The sequence below is a fragment of the Echinops telfairi genome, unplaced genomic scaffold, assembly GCF_000313985.2.
Source record: "Echinops telfairi isolate 266 unplaced genomic scaffold, ASM31398v2 ScPeMD7_7458;HRSCAF=8496, whole genome shotgun sequence".
NCBI classification, from domain to species: Eukaryota; Metazoa; Chordata; class Mammalia; order Afrosoricida; family Tenrecidae; genus Echinops; species Echinops telfairi.
In genome coordinates, this window is record NW_022111358.1 from 37,145,425 (window position 1) to 37,167,714 (window position 22,290).

Consider the following 22,290-nt stretch of genomic DNA (forward strand, 5'->3'; position numbering starts at 1 on the left):
ACCATTTGCCTAAGGCTTTAGCAGCGTGTGTGTGCCACGTGAGTGAAGTGTCAAAGTGAGTGAAGTGGTTGGGTGTGTAGCTGTGCAACCATGTGTGTGAGGATTTATGACAGTGTGTGTGTCAGAGTGTGTGAGTGCATTAGCATGTGTGGTTGTGCCTGTAAGGATTCAACAGTGTGTGTGCGCGTGTATGTGTGTGTGTGTGTGTCGGAGTGTGTGAGTGCATTAGCATGTGTGGTTGTAAGGATTCAGCAGTGTGTGTGAGAGTGTGTGGGTGTGTGTGGGTGTGAGTGTGTGCCGTTGGCAGGCATCTGCACACACGCAGGCCCAGGTCTGTGTTCACAGCCTCAGACGTGGCTGAGCCCCAGGAGCAGAGGGGCTGGGGGACTGCACACACCTCCACTCCCCTCCTTTGTCTCTCTGGGGATGATCGAGCCCCTGTCCCCACAGACTGCCGCTGCCCCCTTGAAAGCCACGAGGGATTGGCGTGCCTGTTCTAACTCCAAAGCCCGGCACAACAGCACCCTGGGGTGTGGAGGCAATGCAGAAGGATCTCCAAGCTTATGGGAAGCGTCTCTCCTGCAAACTCTCCCCAGACCCTGACCCTGGGTTCTGGGCGCTTGGGGACCCGGTGCTGCCACCCTGGTCCTCCAGATGCAGAGGACAGCATGCCCTCTGGTCATACCCATCAGGACGGGTGGAATCCAGAAGTTGTGGTGACCTCACCTCCCTCCCCCACCCCCCAGGGCTCACCTTTCTGAGTGGTGATATGGAAGATCTCCGAGCTCTCTCCAGGGTTAAAATGCCTGAAGTAGGAGCAGTTTTTCTCTGCAAAGGAGGGAGACAGCAGGTGAGAGGAAGACCAAGGGACCCAGGCTCGGCCAAGGGACAGGCAAGGTCTCCTTTACCTGGCTCCTCCCCCAACCCTGAAGCTGGCCTAGAAAGGACATCACACCTTCCCTACAGACTTTCCCTAGGTGGACTGGCCCAAACACAAGGGGAGCTGAGTTGCTGAGACAGACAATGGGTACCGGCTCCACGGTCAGCAGAACCACCGTTCTCAGCCAGATGGGCTCTGGTGGCCAGGCCACCTGTCCAACCCTGCTTTTCAACAGGACCCCCTGAGATGCTGCTGCCCAGCCTGGTTAGAATGTCCCACTCCTGACCCCTGGAGGAGGGCTTCTCTGAGGGCCAACTGGATGGGGTTGGGGACAGGGCTGGCTGGGACCATCATGTCATTGACTTAGACCCGCTGCTGTGCCCATCTGGTCATGCCAACAAAGCTCAGGAAGATGTGCCGACAATCGTTGGGCACCATGGAGTCTGCTAGGACCCCATGCACAGCAGGACAGAACGCCATCCTGCGCCAACCTCACAACCTTGCTATGTGGGACCCATGGTGGCAGCCCAGGGGCCACCATCTCATGAAAGGGCTTCTCTTTTCACCTGTCATCAAGCCTGGTGTCCTTTTCCACGTCCAAAGTCCCACCATCCTCACTTCTTCTTCTTCTTTTAATCATTTTATCGGGGCCTCATACAACTCTATCACAATCCATCCATCCATCCATTGAGTCAAGCACATTTGTACATTTGCTGCCCTCATCATTCTCAAAACACTTGCTTTCTGCTTGAGCCCTTGGTATCAGCTCCTCATTTTCCCACCCCCTCCCCGCCCCCCATCACTCACGAACCCTTGATAATTTATAAATTATTATTATTTTGTCATGTCTTATACTGTCCAATGTCTCCCTTCACCCACTTTTCTGTTGTCCATCCCCCAGGGAGGAGGTTACGTGTAGATACTTGTGATTGGTTCCCCTTTCTACCCCACCTTCCCTCCACCCTCCCAGTATCGCCACTCTCACCACTGATCCTGAGAGGTTTATCTGTCCTGGATTCCCTGTGTTTCCAACTCTTACCTGTTCCAGTGTACATCCTTTGGTCTAGCCAGATTTGTAAGGTAGAATTGGGATCATGATAGTGGCGGGGAGGAAGCATTAAAGAACTAGAGGAAAATTGTATGTTTCATCATTGCTGCACTGCACCCTGACTGGCTTGTCTCCTCCCTGAGACCTTTCTGTAAGGGGATGTCCAGTTGCCTGCAGATGGGCTTTGGGTTCTCACTCTGTACTTCCCCCCTCATTCACTATGATAAGATTTTTTTGTTCTTTGATGCCCGATACCTGATCCCATCGACACCTCGTGATCACACAGGCTGGTGTGCTTCTTCCATGTGGGCTTTGTTGCTTCTCAGCTAGATGGCCGCTTGTTTACCTTCAAGACTTTAAGATCTCAGATGCTATCTCTTTTGGTAGTCGGGCACCATCAGCTTTCTTCACCACATTTGCTTTTGCACCCGCTTTCTCTTCAGCAATTGCATTGGGAAGGTGAACATCATGGAATGCCAGCTTAATAGGACAAAGTGTTCTTGCGTTGAGGGAGAACTTCAGTGGAGGAGTGTTGTATATATTTTTCTCAAGACAGGTGTGTTTGTTCTTCCGGCAATCCACAGTAGTTTCAAGCCCCAAACCAAACTCACTGCCACGGAGTCGATGACGACTCCTTGCGGCCCTGCAGGACAGGGTGGAACTGCCCCCATGGGTCTCCAAGTCGGCAAACCTTTACCGGCCTAGAAAGCCCTGTCTGAGAAGGACTTTAAACACAAGTTCACGGTGACTCAAAAGTTAGCTCCAGGCATACTTTCCTTCCATTTCCCTCCTCCAGTCTTCCTTCCTCTCCTAACTAGACACACAGGAAGCTAGAGCATAGTCATCATTTATTGATCGAGTCAATAAACAGTATAGTTGTATTATTTATTGATAGAGTTTCATAATCTCGGCTCTGGTGTGAGGAAGTAGACGAATGAGCTCTTTTAGGTATTGTCTGTCTCTTCACCAAAAGAAACAAAGACTGGACTAAACGGAAGCTGTCTTTTATTTTTATGGCATGTAGTGAGTTAGGTCTTTTGGCTGCCAACCTCAAGGTCAGCCATTTGAAACCACCAGCCACTCCTCAGGAGAAAGATGAGGCTTTCGATTCCCGGAGAGAGTTACAGTCTCAGAAACCCACAGGGTTTTTCCTATGGGTTGCTTTGCGTCAGAATGCAGTGAGTTTGGGGAGAGAGCTTTCTGTTTGTGTGGGGCTCTTCACTGACCCTTGAGGGGGCAACCCTGCCCAGATCAGAGAGCACCAGAGTCCTGGGCCATTGACTTCTCTCTCCACCTCCAGGCCACAGAAGTGGGTGCTTAGTTTCTTATGGAAAGTCTTCCTGGGATCTGACCTACATCACTGAGCGGCTGCCTCAGCTCCTGGTCTCCCGGCTTCCCTCCCGCCAGCATCAGGGCGCTGTCAGTGGTGCAGGCTAGGGAAGGAGATTGGCCCTGGTTTGCCAAAAGTCCAGGCTCTGTGAGATAAACATCTATATTTAAACCACTTTCCTTTTGAACTGAGGTACCTGGGGTGTCTGGCTGCCGGCGGTGATGTCAGAATTGGTGTTGTGCTTTTCCTCCCCAGCATCCGGTGCTGTCTTAAAGCCACACGGGCTCCCTCTAATATGCAGGGCGATCAACTTTGGGGGAGGGCTGGAGCCCCTGCTTCAAAATGGCTCGTGCCATTTCAAACGTCTCTGCGTGTCGCCCCTCTGCACAAAGGAACACTTCTGGTCCAAGCTTAAAGGACCGATTTCAGTGGTCATTGAAAACCCTCTGCCAAGAATGGGCAGAGCTCAAGTGCAGTTCACGGTCAGCTGCCTTGCCGATGCCCTGAGGTCCCGGAGTTAAAAGCCTTCCAGAGCAGAGGGCCTCAAGGTAAAGGGCCTCGGAGCGCCTGGGCTGGACCCGGCTGTCCGGCAGTGCTGTTGCCTGGCTACGCCTGCACAGGTGGCCTTATCAGACCTACACCAGGTAGACACCAGGCTCTGTTCTAGAGACCTGCTACTGAGGCGGGCCAGGTGCTTGGGTAGAAAGTGTGTTTACCAAATGTGCTTGACACAATGGATGAATATATGGATTATGATAAGAGGTGGAAGAGTCCCCAGGAAAAGTATTTAATAAAAACAAATAAATAAAATTCAATTGGTGTTTAGTTTTTCCATCTCTTAAAAAAAAACAAACAACGATCTGAGGAGCTGATGCCAGGGCCTTAAGTAGAGAGCAAATGTTTTCAGAATGATGAGGGTAATGAGTGTACAAATGTGCTTTATACAATTGCTGTATGTACGGATTGTGATAAGAGTTGTACGAGCCCCCAATAAAATGATTTTAAAAAATTTTAAAAAAGATCAAGGAGTCCAGGGGGGAAAAAAGGCATGTTTGGAAACTGATTGTGGAAGCAATTGTACAATTCTGTTTGATGTGATTGAACTATGGGATACAATGATACATGTATTAACTCCAAATTAATAATATATATTTAAAAACAAAAAAATTTTTGGAAAAAAGTGTACACACACACACACACACACACACTGCCCAACTCACCGTCATCAAGCCAATTCCAACTCATCGTGACCCTATAAGACAGGGTAGAACTGCCCTTGTGGCTTTCTGAAATGCAGTAATAACTTTACTGGAATAGAAAGCCTCATCTTTCTCCAGTGGAGCAGTTGGTAGTTTGGAACTGCCGACCTTGGGGTAAGCACCCAACTGGGAACTTGGGGCTCCACCGGGGCTCCTTATCTTCATACACACACACCACAAACCAAGGGCTGTCAGTTGGTTCTGACCCCTGGCAACCTGGCATATGCAGAGCAACACCAGGGCTCCGTGGGGTTCAGCTGCTGTGAGCTTTTGGAAGCAGGTTGCCAGGTTTCTCTGCCATGGGACTCCTGTGGGGGTTGGACAGCCCACCATTTAGTGAGTGGTCAACGGCTGAACCATTTGTACTGCCTGGAGACCCCACGCACTCAAGCAAACCCAACTGGCTGCCACCCTGCCGGTGCCGACTCAGAAGACCCTGTTGGGCAGGGTCAAACAGTCTCGGTGCGTTTCTGAGGCTGTCACTGTGTACGCCCTCAGGGCAGCTGGTGGTTTCAAACTGCTGACTTTCCGGATCACAGCTCAACTCGTAACCACCATGCCGCCTCCTTACTCTTTAGGGGAGTGCAAATCAGAATGAGGCTATTCCCAGAGAAAGAGAAAGTAGCAAGTGAAGGGGAGGATGTGGAGAAGGTGAAAACCTCATTTGCTGCCGGAAGGGTGCTCCAGCAACATCGTCCCTGTGCAAAGCAGTTTGGAAGAGCTCCGGTCCAAGCTGTCATTGTTCCCCAATGAGGAGGATGCTTAGAATCCCGTGGTTTCGCCTGCCTGCTGGTGTTTTTAATGGTCACAATGTTACCAAGTTCTCCTGGGGGTTTAGCTACAGTCTTGTGGTAACTCCTATTTGTGAGGCTATGGGACTAGCGTTTTTTGGAATGAAGCCGTGATTCAAGGACAAGGAGAGATGAAAAAAGGCTTCCACTCGGTTTCCAGTCAGGTTGTAACTAAGAATGCAATTCAGGAAGCTTCTACAAAATAACTTCGCCATTCGTATTGATATGATTGAAGGCGTGAGCTCTGTGAGCAGCTTGCAGCAGTGCCGACCACATGACTCACGGTGACCATCAACATGACAGCATGCTGCAGGGGCGGGCAGTGCGCCGGCTGCCGCGCGGTCACGGTGAGTCAGAACGGACTAGACAGCTATGAACAAGGATTCCGGTGGCACAGGAGGTTCATGGGGGTAGGGTGGGGATAGAGTGACTGCTCTGGGACACCAACCCTGGGCCACTGCCACTGTTGATTGCAGCTGTGGTCACAGTCAGTGGACGCTGGAAACCACCCCATGCCCATCAAGAGACGAAGGGCTAAGGGGACTGTGGTACATACATACATGGGGCGGGACACCGTTCAGCCATGAAGGGAAGTGGAGTTCTGAGACTCACTCATGGCGACTTCAGTGATGGAAGATGCCAAGTGAAATACGCCAGACACAAGAAGGCACATCTCGTTCTTTCCCAAGCCCTTGTTGTTAGGTGCTACACAGTTGGTTCAGACCCACTGTGTGCAACCGAAGGATATAGCTCCTGGTCCTGCCCATCCTCACACGGGTTCTTTGTGTGTTGGTCTATTGGCTGGGGTTGGGTGGTGGGTGGGCTGGGGTGGCAGAGAAGGCCACAGACAAGAATAGGGCAGATCAAAGCACCCCAAAGTGCACGGTTCGGCTAGTGATTCAGCCATTGCTCTCAGTGTGAACACTGGCCCCACGACCACAGGACTCCAGTCCCTTTCTGGAGTCACACATTGCCCCTGACTGTGTGAGTTTCCTCCGCTCATGGAGGAGGAGTCCTGGTGGTGGAGTGGTTATGAGTTGAGCTGCTAACCTCAGGGGCGGCAGTTTGAAGCCACCAGTCATTCTCTGGGACAAAGACGAGGCTTTCTACTCCTGTAGAGAGTGACAGTCTTGGAAACTCACAGGAGAGGTTTCACCCTGCCCTGTGGGGTCTCTGTGCGTCGGCATCGTCTTGTTGGCAGTGAGTCCTTACTCTGCATAGTGGGTTAGGTGTCAGGCTGCTCACCACAAGGTTGGCAGTTCAAACCCACCAGCAGCAGCTCAGGAGAAAAAGGAGGCTTTCTGCTCCCTTAACAGAGACCCAATAGGGAGAGTTGATTCTGTCCTACAGGGTAGGGTCTCTGGGAGTCAGGGTTTGACTTTTCTGGTTTGTTCTAGTATAAGAGAAGCTCCTTCCAGCAGGGGGCCACAGTGGCCCTTGGTAGGCTGACTAGCGTCACTGCTGTGGTTAGTGGTACCTGGGTGAGTAGGTGAGGCTCCTGTTCCCCCTGCCAGAGGAGGGAGCCAGGGGTGCAGCAGGAACAGGCTCGGGGGCCTGTTGGCAGGGGGCTGCTCAGTGACAGATGTGGGGGCTGACTGGCAGCTGGTTGGGGGCAGAAAGGTGGATGGGTGGTCTGTCACCTGAGGGTGTCAGTCCCCTCTCCCAGTGCTTCTCCCCTCCTCCTCCTCTCCACACCCACCTGCTCTGCGATCCCAGACACGAAAAGGCATGTGCCAGGGAACGGGCCAGGGAGCAGGGCCACCAGGGGGCATCCCAGGTGAGTCTCTGGCTAGGCTGCTCTGCCCTGCCCCTTCCAGCCTGGCCCTAAGAGCCCGGTGGAGGACGCATCTGTTTACGGGAGGCTGGGCGGTGGCCATGGTGTGTAGGCTCTTGGCTACGTGACACCCTGTAGCATGTGCCCACGCCTATCAGGGCCTTCAGCCCTGGGACAGTCTTCCAAGACAGCTGGGTATTTACAAGGCTTCCAGCTATGCAGGGAGGGAGGGCGAGCCTGGGGGTTCCTGGGGGAGGAGGGAGCAGTGCCGAGTGTGGGGTTGGAATGAGAATGCATATCTGGGTGTAAACAGCATGGAGACCCTGAAGGGTGGCTATCTGACAACAGCAATCGGGTGGGATGCCACCCAGCCTCCTGGAGGGATGAGCTGGGGCCTGGGCATGGCCCGCATCTTCAGAGGAGGCAAGAGGGGCCCGGAGGGGCTTTGTCCTCCCCAAGGTCACTAAGGGGCTGGTGGGCAGTGCACTGCCGGAGCCCAGGCCCACCCAGTGCTCCTCAGACTTGTGTCTGTTGGCGGCAGAGCCAGCCTCCTGAACCTAAGGGCTGGGCTCTAGACAAGTTAAGGGCAGGGGATGGGCCTGGGGCTGTGCAGAAAGACGGGGGCCAGAGAGAAGGGCAGGGCTGGCCTCCCAGGCGGCTCCAGACCTCGAGCTGGCGGGGCCTGGGCTTGAGCCAGTGCTCTGTAGTGACCGCCCTACAATTTTGTCAAGATTGTCAACAAAAGGCCTGTCCTTTTCATTCTGTGCCCAGGGATTCTGCCAGCCACCCGTGGATTCCCGCCCACGGTAACTCCCTGTATCAGCAGCACTGAGCTCCAGGGGATGTCCAGGGACTGACTTTTCTGAAGAGAATAGCACCCTGGGGTGAGGTGGAGTGTGTGTCTCTCGAACCTCCAGCCTTCTGTGAGTCGGTCCCCTGTGCCCACCAGGGGCTTCCAAAGCCTGCGGCCAGGGTCACCTCTGCCTCTGGGCAGTACATGCATGTGAGCAGAGCAGAAGAGAGCTGGGCGCCCTCCCTGCTTCCCCTTTCAGAAGTCTCTCGAACCCTCAGCCTCTCATGAGCACTAGCATTAGCGCCAGCCCAGGACTTGATACTTCTGTAGCTGGTCCCACACACGCCCCAGCCAGGAGGCCCGAGGGAGAAGCTGTGGCCGGTCAGCCTGGGGGTAAGGGTCACGGGCCAGCTCATCCTTCGGGAGGGCCTGGGGACCAGGCCTGCCCAGGCCGGTAACCACTGCTGAGAGCAGACCCACTGACCCGGTCAGATGAGCAGTTTCTTTCTGGGGCCTCGGGTGTGTCTGCCCAGCCCTCGTCGGTGGCTAAAAAGCCCCAAGGCTCAGTAAGATAGAAATAACCAGAGACAGGCGCCCTCGTTCCACCACCTGCCCAGCCAGCAGCACAGCCACATGCTACTCTGAGCCAAGGGAAGCTGCCCTGGGTTCCAGGAGCGGGGGGAGGGGAGGCAGGCGTGGGTACCTTACCCCCCGACAGGGTGAAGGCTCTGCAGCTCTTGTCCCCGCTGGCACCCAGGATGAGGCGCTTGGTGCAGATCCGCCAGAGGCCAAAGTGGGCCATCTCGCAGGTGTCATTGCCGTGCTCCACGTGGGGGCTCAGGACGGCCCAGTGGTCAGTCACCACGGCGACCAGGGCCAGGACGACGCCAGCCAGGATGAAGAAAAGAGTCACGCGGACCTTCAGGGTTCGGGTCGGGGACATACTGGGGTCCTGGGGCAGGACGCCGTGGCCGATGTTCTAGAGGCAGGTGGCAGCCGGGCAAGGGTGGCAGCGGGTATCAGTCGGAGTGGGAGCTAAGTTTAGTGTGACCGGCTGAGCCAGAGTGGGCCGGCCTTGGGACTGAGGGACGGGGCCCAGCAGCTGCCAGCCACGTCAGGGGCCTGAGGGAGCCTGCTATTAATGCCCAGCTCCCGTGTGTCCCTTGGATGGCATCTGCTCAGATTTCAGAACATGCTACTCATCCGGGGATCCAGAAATACTGCAGGGTGGTGCCTGGACGGTGATTTGAGACCCCCGTGGGACGCTGCTCAGAATGCCTTCTTCGTCAGGGCAAGGCTGGCCCCCAGGACGGGCAGATCGGGCCTCGTCTAGGGCTGCCAGGCCCTGCCCACCCAGGACTCAGAACACTGAAGTACTCCCACACCCTGGTGTTCCCCAAACCTCAGGGTGACTGTAGGGGCTTCCTGGCCTCACCAACATGGTCTCTGGAGCAAGAAGGCCGTCCCTTCTCGGTTCTCCCTCTGCAGCGACCTTGAGAGCCAGGGCTGCTCATACCGCTCGCTCTGAACGCCCCAGCACCCCCAGACAACGGCAGCCCCCACAGTGCACACCTGGGCAGGGCCAGCCGGTTTCTTTTTACCTGCTATTGATGGCACGAGACACAGTTTTTCCAGGTTGGTTTCTTTCTTTCTTTCTTTCTTTTTAATGGCTCTTTTCAGTTTATTGTATGGAGTTACACTAGTCCACGTTAAAAGTGGACCCCAAATGGTTACATCATACAAGCTGTGAGGTTTTAAACGTGTGGCAAGGGACAGGGAATGTTACTACTCATTGCAAGGAAATCCTCACTTCAGCTTCCGTGAGCCTCAAGCACTTAAAACCCACGAGCCTTCATCTGGTCGTCCTTAGGTTGAACTAGCCTATGTGCTTGCGCTGGTCACCCTGCAGGTGAGTCACTGCTCCGTATTCTGGATGCTCAATTGCAGGCAAGTTTCTTCTTAAGCGCCTTCACTGCTTTCTTTTTGTTCTGATCATCAGCAATCCCTTGGACAGTGGTAAGGGCCTTCCTGTCATGTGCTGTTGAATTCTTAACCGGATAGAATCCTCCATCCCCACAGGCAGCAGCTCATCACTCTTACCTGCATCAGCTCATCACTCTTACCTGCATCAACAAAGGGGTCGAAAGAGTGGAGGTTCTGGATAGCGGACATACGGAAGGCGGCGGCTGGAGAAGGCAGGGGGACGGAGCGTCGGGAAGCGAGGGGACTCCAGGGGGAGACTGCTGAGTCCTCGGCAGTGGCTCCAGGTTGGTTTCTTTCTGTACAATAAATGTGTTTAAGGTGTGTGTGGGGGGAAGAACTCTCAGAAAGAGTTAGTCTCAACCCCCCCAGGGGCTGTCCTACCCTGTCCTACCTGGTCCCGCTGCGTCGGCATCGACTGCATGGCTGTGAGTTTATTAGGAGGGTGCAAGTGTTCTGGTGACACGGTGGCTTGGGCATCGGGTTGCTACCTGGAAGATTGGCAGTTTGAATCCACCACCAATCCTTAAGCCGGTGGTTCTCCACCTTCCTAGTGCCACGACCCTTTAGGACAGTGCCTCATGTGGTGGTGACCCCCCAATCATAAAGTTATTTTCGTTGCTACTCCATCACTGTCATTTTGCTACTGCTGTGAATCGTCACGTAAATATCTGATATGCACCCTGCATTTTAATTGTTAGAAATTGAACATCATTAAAGCATAGTGATTCATCATAAAAACAACATGTAATTGTATATTGTGAAGTATTTATTTCTAATGACAAATAAATGAAAATTTGTCTTGAAGCATGGTATAGCCTGGGTAACAGTCTTCAGGCTGGGTACTCGTAGGTGGGCATATCTGCATGCGGGCGGACCCGCCTGGAGACGGATAGAGGAGCGGTATCTCGGTTCCTAAGACCATCAGAAATATTTTCTGATGTTTTCTGATGGTCCTAGGCGACCCCTGTGAAAGGGTCATTTGACCCTTAAAGGGGTCGTGACCCACAGGTTGAGAACCACTGCATTAAGAGAAAGCCTGGCCATTCTACTCCTGGAAACAGTTACAGGTTTGGAAGCTCACAGGGCTGTTCTGCCCTGTCCTATAGGGTCACTATGAGTTGGAATTGATTTGATGGCAGAGGGTTATTTTAATAGGAGGCTGGAGTACTCGGGTGGAGCAAACAGTTAATGCGTGGGGCTGCGAACAGAAAGGTTGGCAGTTTGAATCCACCTAGGAGCCCTGGTGGGGTAGTGGTTACATGTTGGGTTGCTAACTGCAAGGTCAGCAGTTCAAAACACCAGCTGCTTCTGGAGAAATATCAGGCTTTCTACTCCCAGGAAGAGTTACAGTCCTAGGCACCCACAGGGGCAGTTTTGCCCTGTTCCCTTGGGTGGTCCCTACAAGCCGGCACCGACTGGAGGGTGTGTTTGTTTGTTCGCAGAGGGACCTGGGCAGACCACGGGGCCTTTCTTCCCAGGCTCTTTCACCAGCTGTGACTCTCCAGTCTTTCGGTCAGCAGCTGGGCGCATCCAGGTGAACACTGCCCAAGATTCCAGGTTCCAGCACGGCTGACCCATCACAACGGACAGGTTCTCAGAATGACTTGTTGACCTGTCCGCCTTAGCTCAGGGGCAACTGTTGTCAGCAAGTGAACCCTCTCCCCAGGCACATGGAACACAGTCTCTCGGTCACTGTGTAGGCCCAGCCTCGGGGGACCCCAGATGGAGCCAGACAGGCCAGGTGGTTCTGGGCCAAGGGCACAGGGCGACGTGAGACAGCTACTGGGTGCCAGGTGCACAGCCAAGCAGCAGGCAGGGAGCAAGCAGAAGGCTCGGGAGTTTGAAGGCAGAACACAGGCCAACTTTGGCGAGATTGTGGGCTGGGTTCCCCGCCAACACCACAAAGCAAACAGTGGGTCACACGGTTTTCTCCATTGCTTCCTAGGCATATGGAAATGACGTTTCCACGATGCTGGGTGGGCTCTGTGAAGTGTGCGATCGCATGGTGACAGCGTTTGCGAGAATTGCCACAGGAGACCCAGAGACGAGACCATAGTCTTGTACTAAGGGTGCCAACAGACGCGCAACACAGGGTTCAGGCGCACGCGCGTGCACGCTACAAGCAGTTATGGTGCCGTAGTAGTTAACACGCTGGGCTGCTAACGGCAAGGTCAGCCGTTTGGAGACATCAGCTGCTCCTCGAGAGAAAGGCGGGGCTTTCTATCCTGCAAAGAGTTTGTCTCAGAAATGCACTGGGCAGTTCGACTCTGCCCTGTAGGGTCACTAGGGTTCGTATCCACTTGATGGCAGTGAGCGAGGATGTAGGCTACAGGGTGTGAACAATTTGGGGCGGGGGGTGGGGGTGGGGGCTTGCTAAGTTCTCCGCTGTTGCGAGCTCAAGGATCTCAGAACCAACCCAGAAGGTTCTCTGAGTTTGGGTCAGAACATCACAGCTGCTACAGAAGCCCGGCGTGGTAGGTGGGCACAGCCAGAGCGTGTCTGTGTTGCCTGCAGGGGTCCCAAGTCCTCCGGCCAGGAGTTAAAGATGGACGGCCCTTGCTCTTGAAATTGTCTCCGAGGGCTGGCAGCTTGGGATTGCAGGCAAGGCTGCCTTCTCCTCCTGGTTTATGGAAAAGCTTCTCAAACAGACTGTACGGGTCTCACGAGGCCACTGGGGGACACCTGCTCAGATGGCTGCTCTGTTGGGCCAGCGGGGGAGACCCTATGCTGGCCCCACTGGAGATGGGAGATGAAGCACCCCACCGGCAGGGCCTGAGGCCAGGAGACCGACGTAAAGATGAGTGATCACGCCCTTTTCCCACCTAGCCTGTGGTAGATCACCCAGCCAGGTGGCCACTGCTATTCCATATGGGTCACACATGTCTCCTTTGCCTCCGATGGCTTTATAGGCTTCCGAGAGTGGGGTGGGCAAGGCTGTTCCATCCTCTTCTGGGCCCCTCTCGGCGGAGCTCAGCTGGGATCTGAGCTCAAACAGAGTTTTTTATAAATGCTTGTTGGGTGATTGTTGGATAGATAGATGGATGGTGGTTGGGTGGATGGATCAATGGATAGACGGATGGATCAATGGATAGGCAAATGGATGGGTGGATGGGTAGATGGATGAATGATGGACGGACAGATGGACTGGAGGAAAGAAAAGGGCAGAAATGCACAACAGATGATCTAAAGGACCACCAGGACAGACCAGGACCACTTGGATTGATAAGTGCATCTGTCTCAAGGGTCTGAGAGCTACCTTGGGAGCATACAATCACCCTCTGTGATGCCCAGTTCACAAGGAAGATGCAAAAATATCCTGTGACCACACTTAGGTGGACTAGCTCGGAGAGGCCATTGCTTAGTCAGGAAGCAGCTCAGTGAGGGTCTCTTGCTTCATTCAGCAGTGAGGTGCTGACCCAAGGTGGACCGGTCAAACCCACAGGTGTCCCCCGGGGAGAAAGGTAAAATGGTGTGTTCGGTGAAGACTTACAGTCTCAGAAACCCTGTACAGGGTCAGTCACCATGAGTCAGAATCAACTCGGTGGCAGTGGGTTTGGGTTTGGGTTTGGGTTTATTGCTTAGTAAGAGGCACCAGCCGGGTAGGGGTGGGGGTGGGGGGTGGGCTCATAAACCATGAACAAAACACTCAACTGCTGACTGAAAGGTGGGAGATTGGGGTCCCCTTGGACGCACCTCTGAATAAAGTGCTGGCAACCGACTTCTGGAAACTCAGCCACTGAATGCTGCACGGAGCGCAGCCCTCTCCTGACACCCACAGGGTCACCAGACATCGGCGTGGACTTCAGGGCAGCTGGCTGCATGGCTGCATCGATGGAGCGTTTTTGTCTGGGCGAGCGAATGTTTTGGATATTAAGTAGTGAGGACGGTTAGGAAAAAATGAAGGGAAGAGGGCAAACATTCCTTTAAAAACAACAACAAGCAGAAGGAACTATCCTCCTGAGACCTAGCGCAATTGACAGGTGGCCTTCAAGGTGGGGGAGCACCCTCCCCCCCCTCACAGGGAGCACTCTGTATTTGGCTGGTCAAACTGAACTTGTTTTCATTTGTCCCAAGAAGGGCTGACTTCTGATAGCAGGAAAACACCACCACTACCATCACCAGTCCTGCCCCAGAGCCAGATGGGTGTGAACCAGGGTGAGCGTGTCCCGCTGGGAGCCAGACAAATGTGCTAACACTCTGTTGATCTGACTTCAGGCTCTGGCTTAATTAAGTGAGGGATGGCCTTGGTGAGTAGTCAGAACCGACTATAAAGAAGCTGGCGTGCTCCAACCCACCCAAACCTCCCTCTTGCCGCCACTGCTCAATTCAGAGAACTGTGAGGTGGCAGTGTCCTTCAGCCAAGGGGTCCCAGGGCTGCCGGTCACCTGTGCCCCCCTCCAGCTTTTCAGAGCCTCTTAGGGAGGCAGGCGGTATCTGCAGAGCAGCCTGGCAGGCGACGGGTGGTTTTGTGAAGTTCAGGGTACGACATGACTTGCTCTGGCTTCTGACAGGCGTGTGCAGTGGGAAGTTGGGGGGCTCTGCCCCTACCCCCCAGATGCTGATGTTCCCTAGCACCCTGGGCCGTCTCTGTTCAGCTCCGATCCTCTCCCTGGAGCCAGTCCACTGTCCCATGTAGCACTTAGTTGTTCTAGTTCATGGTTACACTGCTATGGCTGCCATTGACATCCAACGACTGTGACTCTGGTGATCCGTGTGTGCGTATGTGTGTGTGTGTTGGGTGGGGGGCGAGAAGAGTTTCACAGGGATTTCAAGGTGGTGACCTTTCAGAAGCAGAGCTCCTGGCCTGCATCCGGAGCCCCCTCTGGGGGAGGGGTTGAACCCCCAACCTTACGGTTGGGAGACTAGTGTTTAACCTCTTGCCCTGCTCAGAGACTCTGTGAGGTAGGCACCTCTCCCCAGCACCATTCACCCAGGACTCCGTGTGACCTCCAGCCAGTCAGCTCTGACCCTCCCCACTGCAGCGACCACCCAGCCTTTCCTGGGAGGGGCTGGGCTTCCTGGGGTAGGCTCATCTGGTGCAGTGAAGAACCATGGGGACGCAGGGCTGGCACCCGAAGGGCCGGCAGTGCTTCTGCCGTGTCCACCTGTGCAGAGCCCCTGGGGAGCCTGAGGCCTCTGGGGGTGGCAGGATGGGAAGGGGGGCAGGCTTTTCTCAACCCCTAGGCTTTCACGTTTATTTTAACGTGAATGGGCAGTGTCAACACCAGCTCCACTGAGGCCCAAGGAGCCTAGTGGCCCAAGCGTGGCACTTGGCTGCTACCCCAAAGGCCGGTGGCTCCTCAGGAGAAAGGGCTGACGATCTAGCCTCGTGAAGGGCACAGCCTAGGAGAGCCTCGGGCAGTCCTGCTCTGTGACCCGGGGTCTGATGTCACAGCCTCTCCCCGCAGGACAGGCCCACACAAAGAGGGTCCACGAAGGGGAAGGAGAGCTGAAGGCTGGTGCAGGCGGTGCCCGTGGTCGCCGTGGCAGTGCGGTCAGTCGTTTCCCACGCAAAGCCGCACAAGGCCAACAGAGCAAAACCACCCAGACCTGGAAGGAAGCCGTCTCAACCTAAATCTCCCTACTCAGGAGAGACTTGCCGTCATGGCGTGCTGGAATCGACAGCCGTGAGTGAGGACAACCCAGGTGTGTCTTTCCACTGCAAGACCCTGAATGTGAGCCATGAGCCGCCCACGGGGGCTGGGGCTGGGGGGTCGTGGGGGCGGTGAGGCGGCTTGGGACCTGGTCTTTGATCACCAGAAGAAGCTTCCACCTGAGAGAAGGGAGACGATGGACAGTGTAAGACATGAAATAACAATAGCTCATTGATCAAGGGTTCACGAGGGTGGGAGGGCGCGGGAGGGAGGAGCAAAAGGAGGATCTGATACCAGGGGCTCAAGTACAAAGACAATGTTTTGGACATGTTGATGGCAACCTATGGACCAGTGTGCTTACTACTATTGAATGATGGACTGTTATAAGATCTGTAAGAGTCCCCCAATAAAATGATCAATAAATTAAAAAATAAAAAAGATGCTTGCACATCTTTTCGGAGGCCAAGGAGCCCTGATGGCATTGTGGTTACACCTTGGGCTGCTAACTGAAAGGTCAGCGGTCAGGAGCCGCCAGGCGCTCTGTGGGAGAAGGCACTGAGTCAGCATGGACTGAATGGCAGTGAGCTGCAGAGGCTGTCTAGTGGGTGCATAAGACAGAGAAGCCTCCTCTAGCCAGTGTTTGCATTTGGGCACAGGTCATTTGCCCCCCCAGACCTTAAATGGTGTCCGAGTAGGACCAGAGTCGCGAAGGGTTGCTTAGTGCATTCTGGGGCCATCTGGTGACCTGCCCCTGGGAACGTCTGACTCCAGCTTCATGCTGGAGGCCCATGAGGAGATCGGGCCTCCTTGCCCACCTCCAGACGCAGTCACCACTCCTACCCCCATTCACTCCGTGTGGCCTGGCTAGCGTGGCAGCACCCCTTTCCCCTATCCCTGCCCCAAAGCTAATCAATAGCTTCACACTGAGTCCCTTGTCACCGTGGATATTGTTCCATCGCCCTCTCCCCACCAGCTCACATCTAGCCACTGAAAATGTGACCCCCAAGTGTGTCAGGGGGTAGGAGGGTGTAGCAAACTCACCCACATTTAGAGGCATTAAAAACAACAATTGATATGCAGTTGGCCCTGGCCCATGGCAGGCTTGTGTGTCAGGGCAGAGCTAGGCTCCACAGGCATTTCAAAGGCCGATTTCTCAAAAGGAGATCACCAGGCCTTTCTGCAGAGGTCCCTCTGGGTGGTCACAGCCGAGTGCAATAACCATTTGGTAAAGGCCACCCCCCACCCCTCCACCACCCTGAGCACTCCATGGAGCTAAATGTTCACTTTGGGTTTCATGGTTTCTTCAAATTATAGGATGGCTCCTCTCCACTGCACAGGGTCTGCCTGATGCCTTAGAAATTTCGATGAATGGAGACTGGAATTATTTAGGAGCTCATTCATCCTGGTGTCCAGCAGTGGAGGCCACTGGCAAGACCTCAGATGCACCCTTCCAGTCTAAATCTCCACGGTGCTTTGGGCTTTTATTGGGGTGGGGTGGAGGGTGGGGGCTTCTTCTCAGCATGGTGGCCAGACTCCAAGGGTGAGGGTCTTCAGGACCAGAGGGGGAGAATAAGAAGACTCTCTGCCCTCAAGCCAATGCTGACTCACAGCGACTCGGTGCGACAGGGTAGCACTGCTCCGGTGGGTTTCCAAGACGGTCCTTCTTTATGGAAGGAGCCCTGGTGCCTTACTGGCTATGTGCTGGACTGCTATCGGCAGTTCAGAACCACCAGCCGCTCCAGGAAGAAAGACAGGGCTGCCTACTCCCATAAAGAGTGACAGTCTCAGACGAGCCAGTCAGGGTGCAGTGAGGCACCGATGAAACTACAACTTTCCTCCAGTTCTTTAATGCTTCCTCCCTGCCACTATCATGACCCCAGTTCTACCTTACAGATCTGGCTAGACCAGAGCATGTACACGGGTCCAGATAAGAGCTGGACTCATAGGGAATCCAGGACAGATAACCCCCTCAGGATCAATAATAAGAGTAGCTATACCAGGAGGGTAAGGGGAAGGTGGGGGGAGAAAGGGGGAACTGATCACAATGATGGACCACAGAAAAGTGGGTGAAGGGAGACAGCAGTTGGTGTAAGAAAGTTAAAAAAAAGACTAGAAATTATAAAGGGATCATGAGGGCGGGAGGGTAAGGGGGGGAAATGGGCTGATACCAAGGATTCAAGTAGAAAATGCTTTGAAAATGATGCAAACATATGTACAAATGTGCTTGAACAATAGATGTGTGGCTGGATTATGATAATCCCCCAATGCAGTGATTTAAAAAGAAACTATATTGGACCAATCATTGTTCTTGTGTTCCGTCACGGGGATTCTGACTCATCGCGACTCTGTTGCACAAAGTGGAACTGTCCCATGGGTTTCCAAGGCTATCCAGAAAGTGGGTCTTTTTGGAAGCAGCCTGCGAGGTCTGTCTGTCTCAGAGCACCTGGTGGGCTCGAACCTCCGCCCTTTTCGTTAGGAGTCGAGCACTTAACCATTGGGCTCCTTTAACGGGGTGGCCAGAAGCCAGCTTGGGTTCAAGAAGGGCAGAGGCGTGGCGTGGAGACATGACCCTGGCCACTCTGTCCTGGTGTCTCTGGTGCCACCCCCCCTCCCAATCGCAGTCCCATCCCTGACTCCAGGCAGGGCTCCCCTGCATCTCCGAAGCCCCTCTCTCACTTCCCACCTCCCTGGGATACATGAGGCCACTCATTGTGTCTGAATGGGCTCCTGCTCAGGTTCCCCATGCAGTGACCTGGCTGCCCAGACCTGTGCCCAGTCACCAGAGGCACCCCATCCCCAGGGATTCCCTAACCCCAGAGGTGCCCAGTCCCCAGAGGTGCCCAGTCCCCAGAGGCACCCCATCCCCAGAGGTGCCCAGTCCCCAGAGGTGCCCTGTCTCCAGAGGCGCCCGGCCCCCAGAAGCACGGGCCTGGAAAGGGAGAGCAGAGGATCCGAGGGCCTTCCTGTCCCGAGGAGGCTAGGGCAGACATGCCGGTACCAGGATGTTTAAACTTGCAGTTTCCCACAAAACGCCAGTGCGGCCTCAGGAGCAAAGCCTGTGCTCAGAGCTGGTGCGGAACGCAGGGATGGGATGTTGACACCTCACACACTTGCTCCTCCACTTTCCCTGGGAAGACTCTTCTCGGAGGGCCACACAAGACCAGCCGGACCCTTTCCTATTGCTGCCGTGTCCACAAGCCCTTCCTGAGCATCCCCCAGAGTGCCTGATACACTGCAGCTCCTGTTTCCCAGGTTCCTGTGAGCCAAGCCCCGGCACCACCACACTGAGCCACAGCAGTGCCTTGGCCAGCCTCTTTCTGCTATGTCCCCCGCCCCCGCCCCCGCAGATGCACTGACCTTCGCTCCCCACCTGGACCTTAGCCTGACACCTGATTTCTCACCCTTCATTGGGTCTTCAGGGCCCTTGTCCTCTCTGACCCCAACTCCAAGTGTTCCACCTGTTCCCTGACCCCACGGAGCCCTTCACGGCCCCGCCATTCTCTCCTCTAGATCACCGTCCTGGTTGCAAAGCCATCCTGCACAGCCTAGACTGGGCAGGTGGTCCTGTTACACCACCTCTCCCAGCACAGTCAGTGCCCGGGCCTCTCTCTCTCCTATCCTTCCCTCCTGGAAGAGCCCCACCCATATGCTCCATCTCATCTGTCACCTGCTCGGTTCCTGCCCCTGAGCTGCAAGGGGCTCTTGGAGCAAATCAAACAGTTGTCAATCAATGTGTGGGGCGGGCAGAATGATGCAATCGCCTTAACCCCCGATGTCTACAGCTTAACCCCTGAACCTGCGACTATACTTCCTCCGCAGCAAGAGGGGCTCACCTCAGCAGGTGGGGGTACAGTCCGGGTCTTGAGGTGGAGAGAGACTCCGGGGTTGTCCTCACGCACCCCGTGAGTCGGTTCCAGCTCGGGAGACACTCTTGAGTAGTGAGATTTAGGCTGAGGCTGCTTCCTTCGACCCTTCTGGTTTTTGTTTCTTTGACTTTTCAGATTTTTGAAAGTCAAGTGTTATTACTTTTTTAACTAGGGGAGGGTGGGAGGGGGGATGGTTACTTGTCAAAAGAAAAGAAACCCGGACATCATGATTTGAGTGGTGTCCTCTGGGATCCTGCAGGGGTCAGTGTGTCTTCCAGAATGCTCGTTGGAGGACAGCCATCCGGACCAGAGTCCTCTCTGAGCCCCAGTCCAATCCGCACAGGAGCTGGGTCCAAGACTTCCACTCCCGTGTTTGCACCAGCCGTTTTGTTGGAAGCTGCAAGTTTAAAAATATCTGTGTCAGGTGAACCTGCACGGTCTCCCCTCTGATCAGGGCCCTCCCTGAGTAGCCTCAGCGGGGTGTGTGTGTGTGTGTGTGTGTGTGTGTGTGTGTGTGTGTGTGTCAAGGGTGCTATATTGGGGACCAGTGTCAGGAGTGAGGTCACATGGCTGCTTTGTAGCTCTGTTCATGCAGATGATCTCCCCACTCTGCACCCCATGCCACCTCGGTGCCAGCTCTGACCCAGAGCAGAACCCCACCTGGCTGCAGCTGAGGCCACAGGGCACTGAGTGCTGGCAGCCAGCATGGGACCAGGATGCCTGCAGGAAAGAACAAGAGCAGAGGGCAGAGGTGAATGGCCTGTAGCCGCTGGAGCAGTAGTGCCTGTGGTAACCTCCCTCTCCCACCTCAGAGCAGCGGGCACCCGTAGCGTCTCTACTCTTCCAGAACTGGGCACGGTCAGCACACGCGCATGGCAAGCACGCTAGCGCACTTGCTGGAACATCAGTTGCCAAGTTGGAGGCACTGAGGGGTGCTCTCTTGTTGAAAGTGGAACTCAGTCTCCCGGCACCCTTGGTGGGGAGTGGTTTTACCATGCTCTGTGCGTGTGTATGTGTGTGTTGTGAAAGAGGCAGCAGGAGAGTGCAGGAGCGGGTGTGTGTGTGTGTGTGTCTGTGTGTGTGTGTGTGTGTGTGTGTTGTGAAAGAGGCAGCAGGAGAGTGCAGGAGCGGGGATCGGATCCCAGGCACCCCTGGCAGACTGCAGCCACCGGCTGTGGGTGGATGCGGACGCTCAGTGAGCCCCCTTGCCAGGTTGGATCAGGTTTCTGGGGCTGTTCTCCGACCCCCTGTCTGGTTTGATGCCAGCATTCTGCTCCTGAACGCAGCAACCAGGCTTCAAGGAACATCACCCACCCTACTCACCCCTTTCCCACTTCCTTCTCCAGCCCCCAGCTCCGTTTCTGAAAATGCCAGCTCAGAGGAGACAGGGAAAGGAAACATGGGCAATGAAAACAGGCGTCTCCCCAGAGCGGCCACGGCTTTGGAAAACACAGCTTGAGGGAACGTGCGGGGTGACCTCCTGTGAGTGGCAGCCCCTCCCGAGCCTTCTCCACCTCACTGTAAAGCCACCCTGAGATTCGCTGGTGTTTTGGCCTGGGTCGTTCTTGGGAGGTAGGCTGTCTAGCTGCAGGTTCCCCCCACCCTCCTGTACTTCCTAGATACCATTAGCAACCTCCACCTTCACCCTGCCCCCATGGTGACAGCCAAGGTGGCTCACCCTCAGCTAAGAAGCCCCAGGCTAGTGGTATTGCCCTTTGGTGATCGTTGCAAAGAGTCCCCAAGATGTTGCCCTCCCCTTTCTTCTTCCCTGCACCCCCGGCTTCCGTCCTGACGTGAAGGCCCCGGGTGATGAACCCAGCTATGACTGCTGCTTCTGCAGTCGTCAGACCAGCCAAGTTGAGAGTTGCGTCCACTCCTCTAGCCTGGGCAGAAGGAAGCCTGGCCCCATTTTAGAGGGGCATCTGGAACAGAGAAGAGCCCGGGGTTCATGTGGGAGCGGAAGGAGGGGCTCAGGCAGAGAAGGGGACAGTCCCAGCCAAAGGAATCACTTTCCCAGGAGCCCTCAAAAAATACCAAGTACAGGAGGGCAGGGGGAGGTCCCCAAAGGCAGAGACCCCGGACTGGGAGTGGCCAGCTGTTCCCCACACTGTTTTGCCTTTCCTTCTGGGTGCAATGACACGTCCCATCATCCCTTGCACAATCAAGGTGACCATGTGATTGACTTCTGTCCAGTGTCATTTGTGCAATTCACGACTTCTAGGTCATTAAAACCTCTTGTAAGATCCACTCCCCTTGGGGGGGGGCGGGAAAGAGGAGCTGATATCAAGGGCTCAGGTAGAGGGAAAATGCTTTGAAAATGATGATGGCAGCATACGTGCAAATGTGCTTGACACAACGGATGAATGTGTGGATTGTGGTAAGAGATGCAAGAGCACCCAATAAAAGTATTTAATTAAAAATGCTTTTTAAAATAAAAGTAACTTTCAAATGGGTCAAAAGGGAGATCGAATGATAAGATATTACATTTTAACCTATGTCTGCCATAATAAAGTTCACAATGCTTAAATAAAAATCCACTCCCCTCTCTCCATCTGCCTGTAGGGTGTCAATGCTCACAGCAACCTTGAATGCAGTGGAAGAGCCTCAAAGCATGAGTATCTGGATCCCTGGGTGACTGTGTGGATCTTCCAGTTGACTGGACTTTATATGAGCGACAAATAAACTCCTATTATATGAAGCTATTGTCTGTTGTCGAGGCATTTACAGTCTACTCAGAGTTATACAAGGGCAGGATCGGGGCAGCTGGGGCAGGGGGGGGGGGCTCTGAGCAGTACTTTAATTAGGACCTGGAACATGCATTTCAATGACAGTTCTTGAAGGTCTAACTCTTGAGTTAGGGAGGCAGCGTTGAACTAAGCATGTGACCCTATGGCTCCTACCCTGAAGACCATGTCACAGAGTGAGGGCTAAGCCAGAGTGTCTTGGGGGCTCAGAATCAACCAGAGATGCAA

At 54.5% G+C, this 22,290-nt stretch overlaps 1 protein-coding gene and 1 long non-coding RNA gene across 3 annotated transcripts in view; one reads left to right on the forward strand and one right to left on the reverse strand.

Annotated features, from left to right (window-relative positions):
• The window catches only part of CACNG1 (calcium voltage-gated channel auxiliary subunit gamma 1), a 10,856-nt gene extending 2,038 nt beyond the window's left edge, over positions 1–8,818 (reverse strand). The window contains exons 1-2 of the mRNA XM_004707285.2: positions 8,584–8,818; positions 754–828 (exon numbers count right to left, since the gene is read on the reverse strand). Coding sequence (XP_004707342.1) covers positions 754–828; positions 8,584–8,818 — 310 coding nt within the window. The remainder of the gene's footprint in view (positions 1–753; positions 829–8,583) is intronic.
• A 6,635-nt stretch (positions 8,819–15,453) lies between these two features.
• On the forward strand, positions 15,454–22,016 carry LOC123522709. Of its 2 annotated transcripts, XR_006680935.1 has the most exons (3): positions 15,459–15,533; positions 20,665–20,800; positions 21,881–22,016. It is a non-coding gene; the product is annotated as an uncharacterized LOC123522709 (long non-coding RNA). The 2 variants fall into 2 exon arrangements; XR_006680936.1 differs by lacking the exon at positions 20,665–20,800 and having other exon boundaries at positions 15,454–15,533.
• Positions 22,017–22,290: the final 274 nt, after the last annotated feature.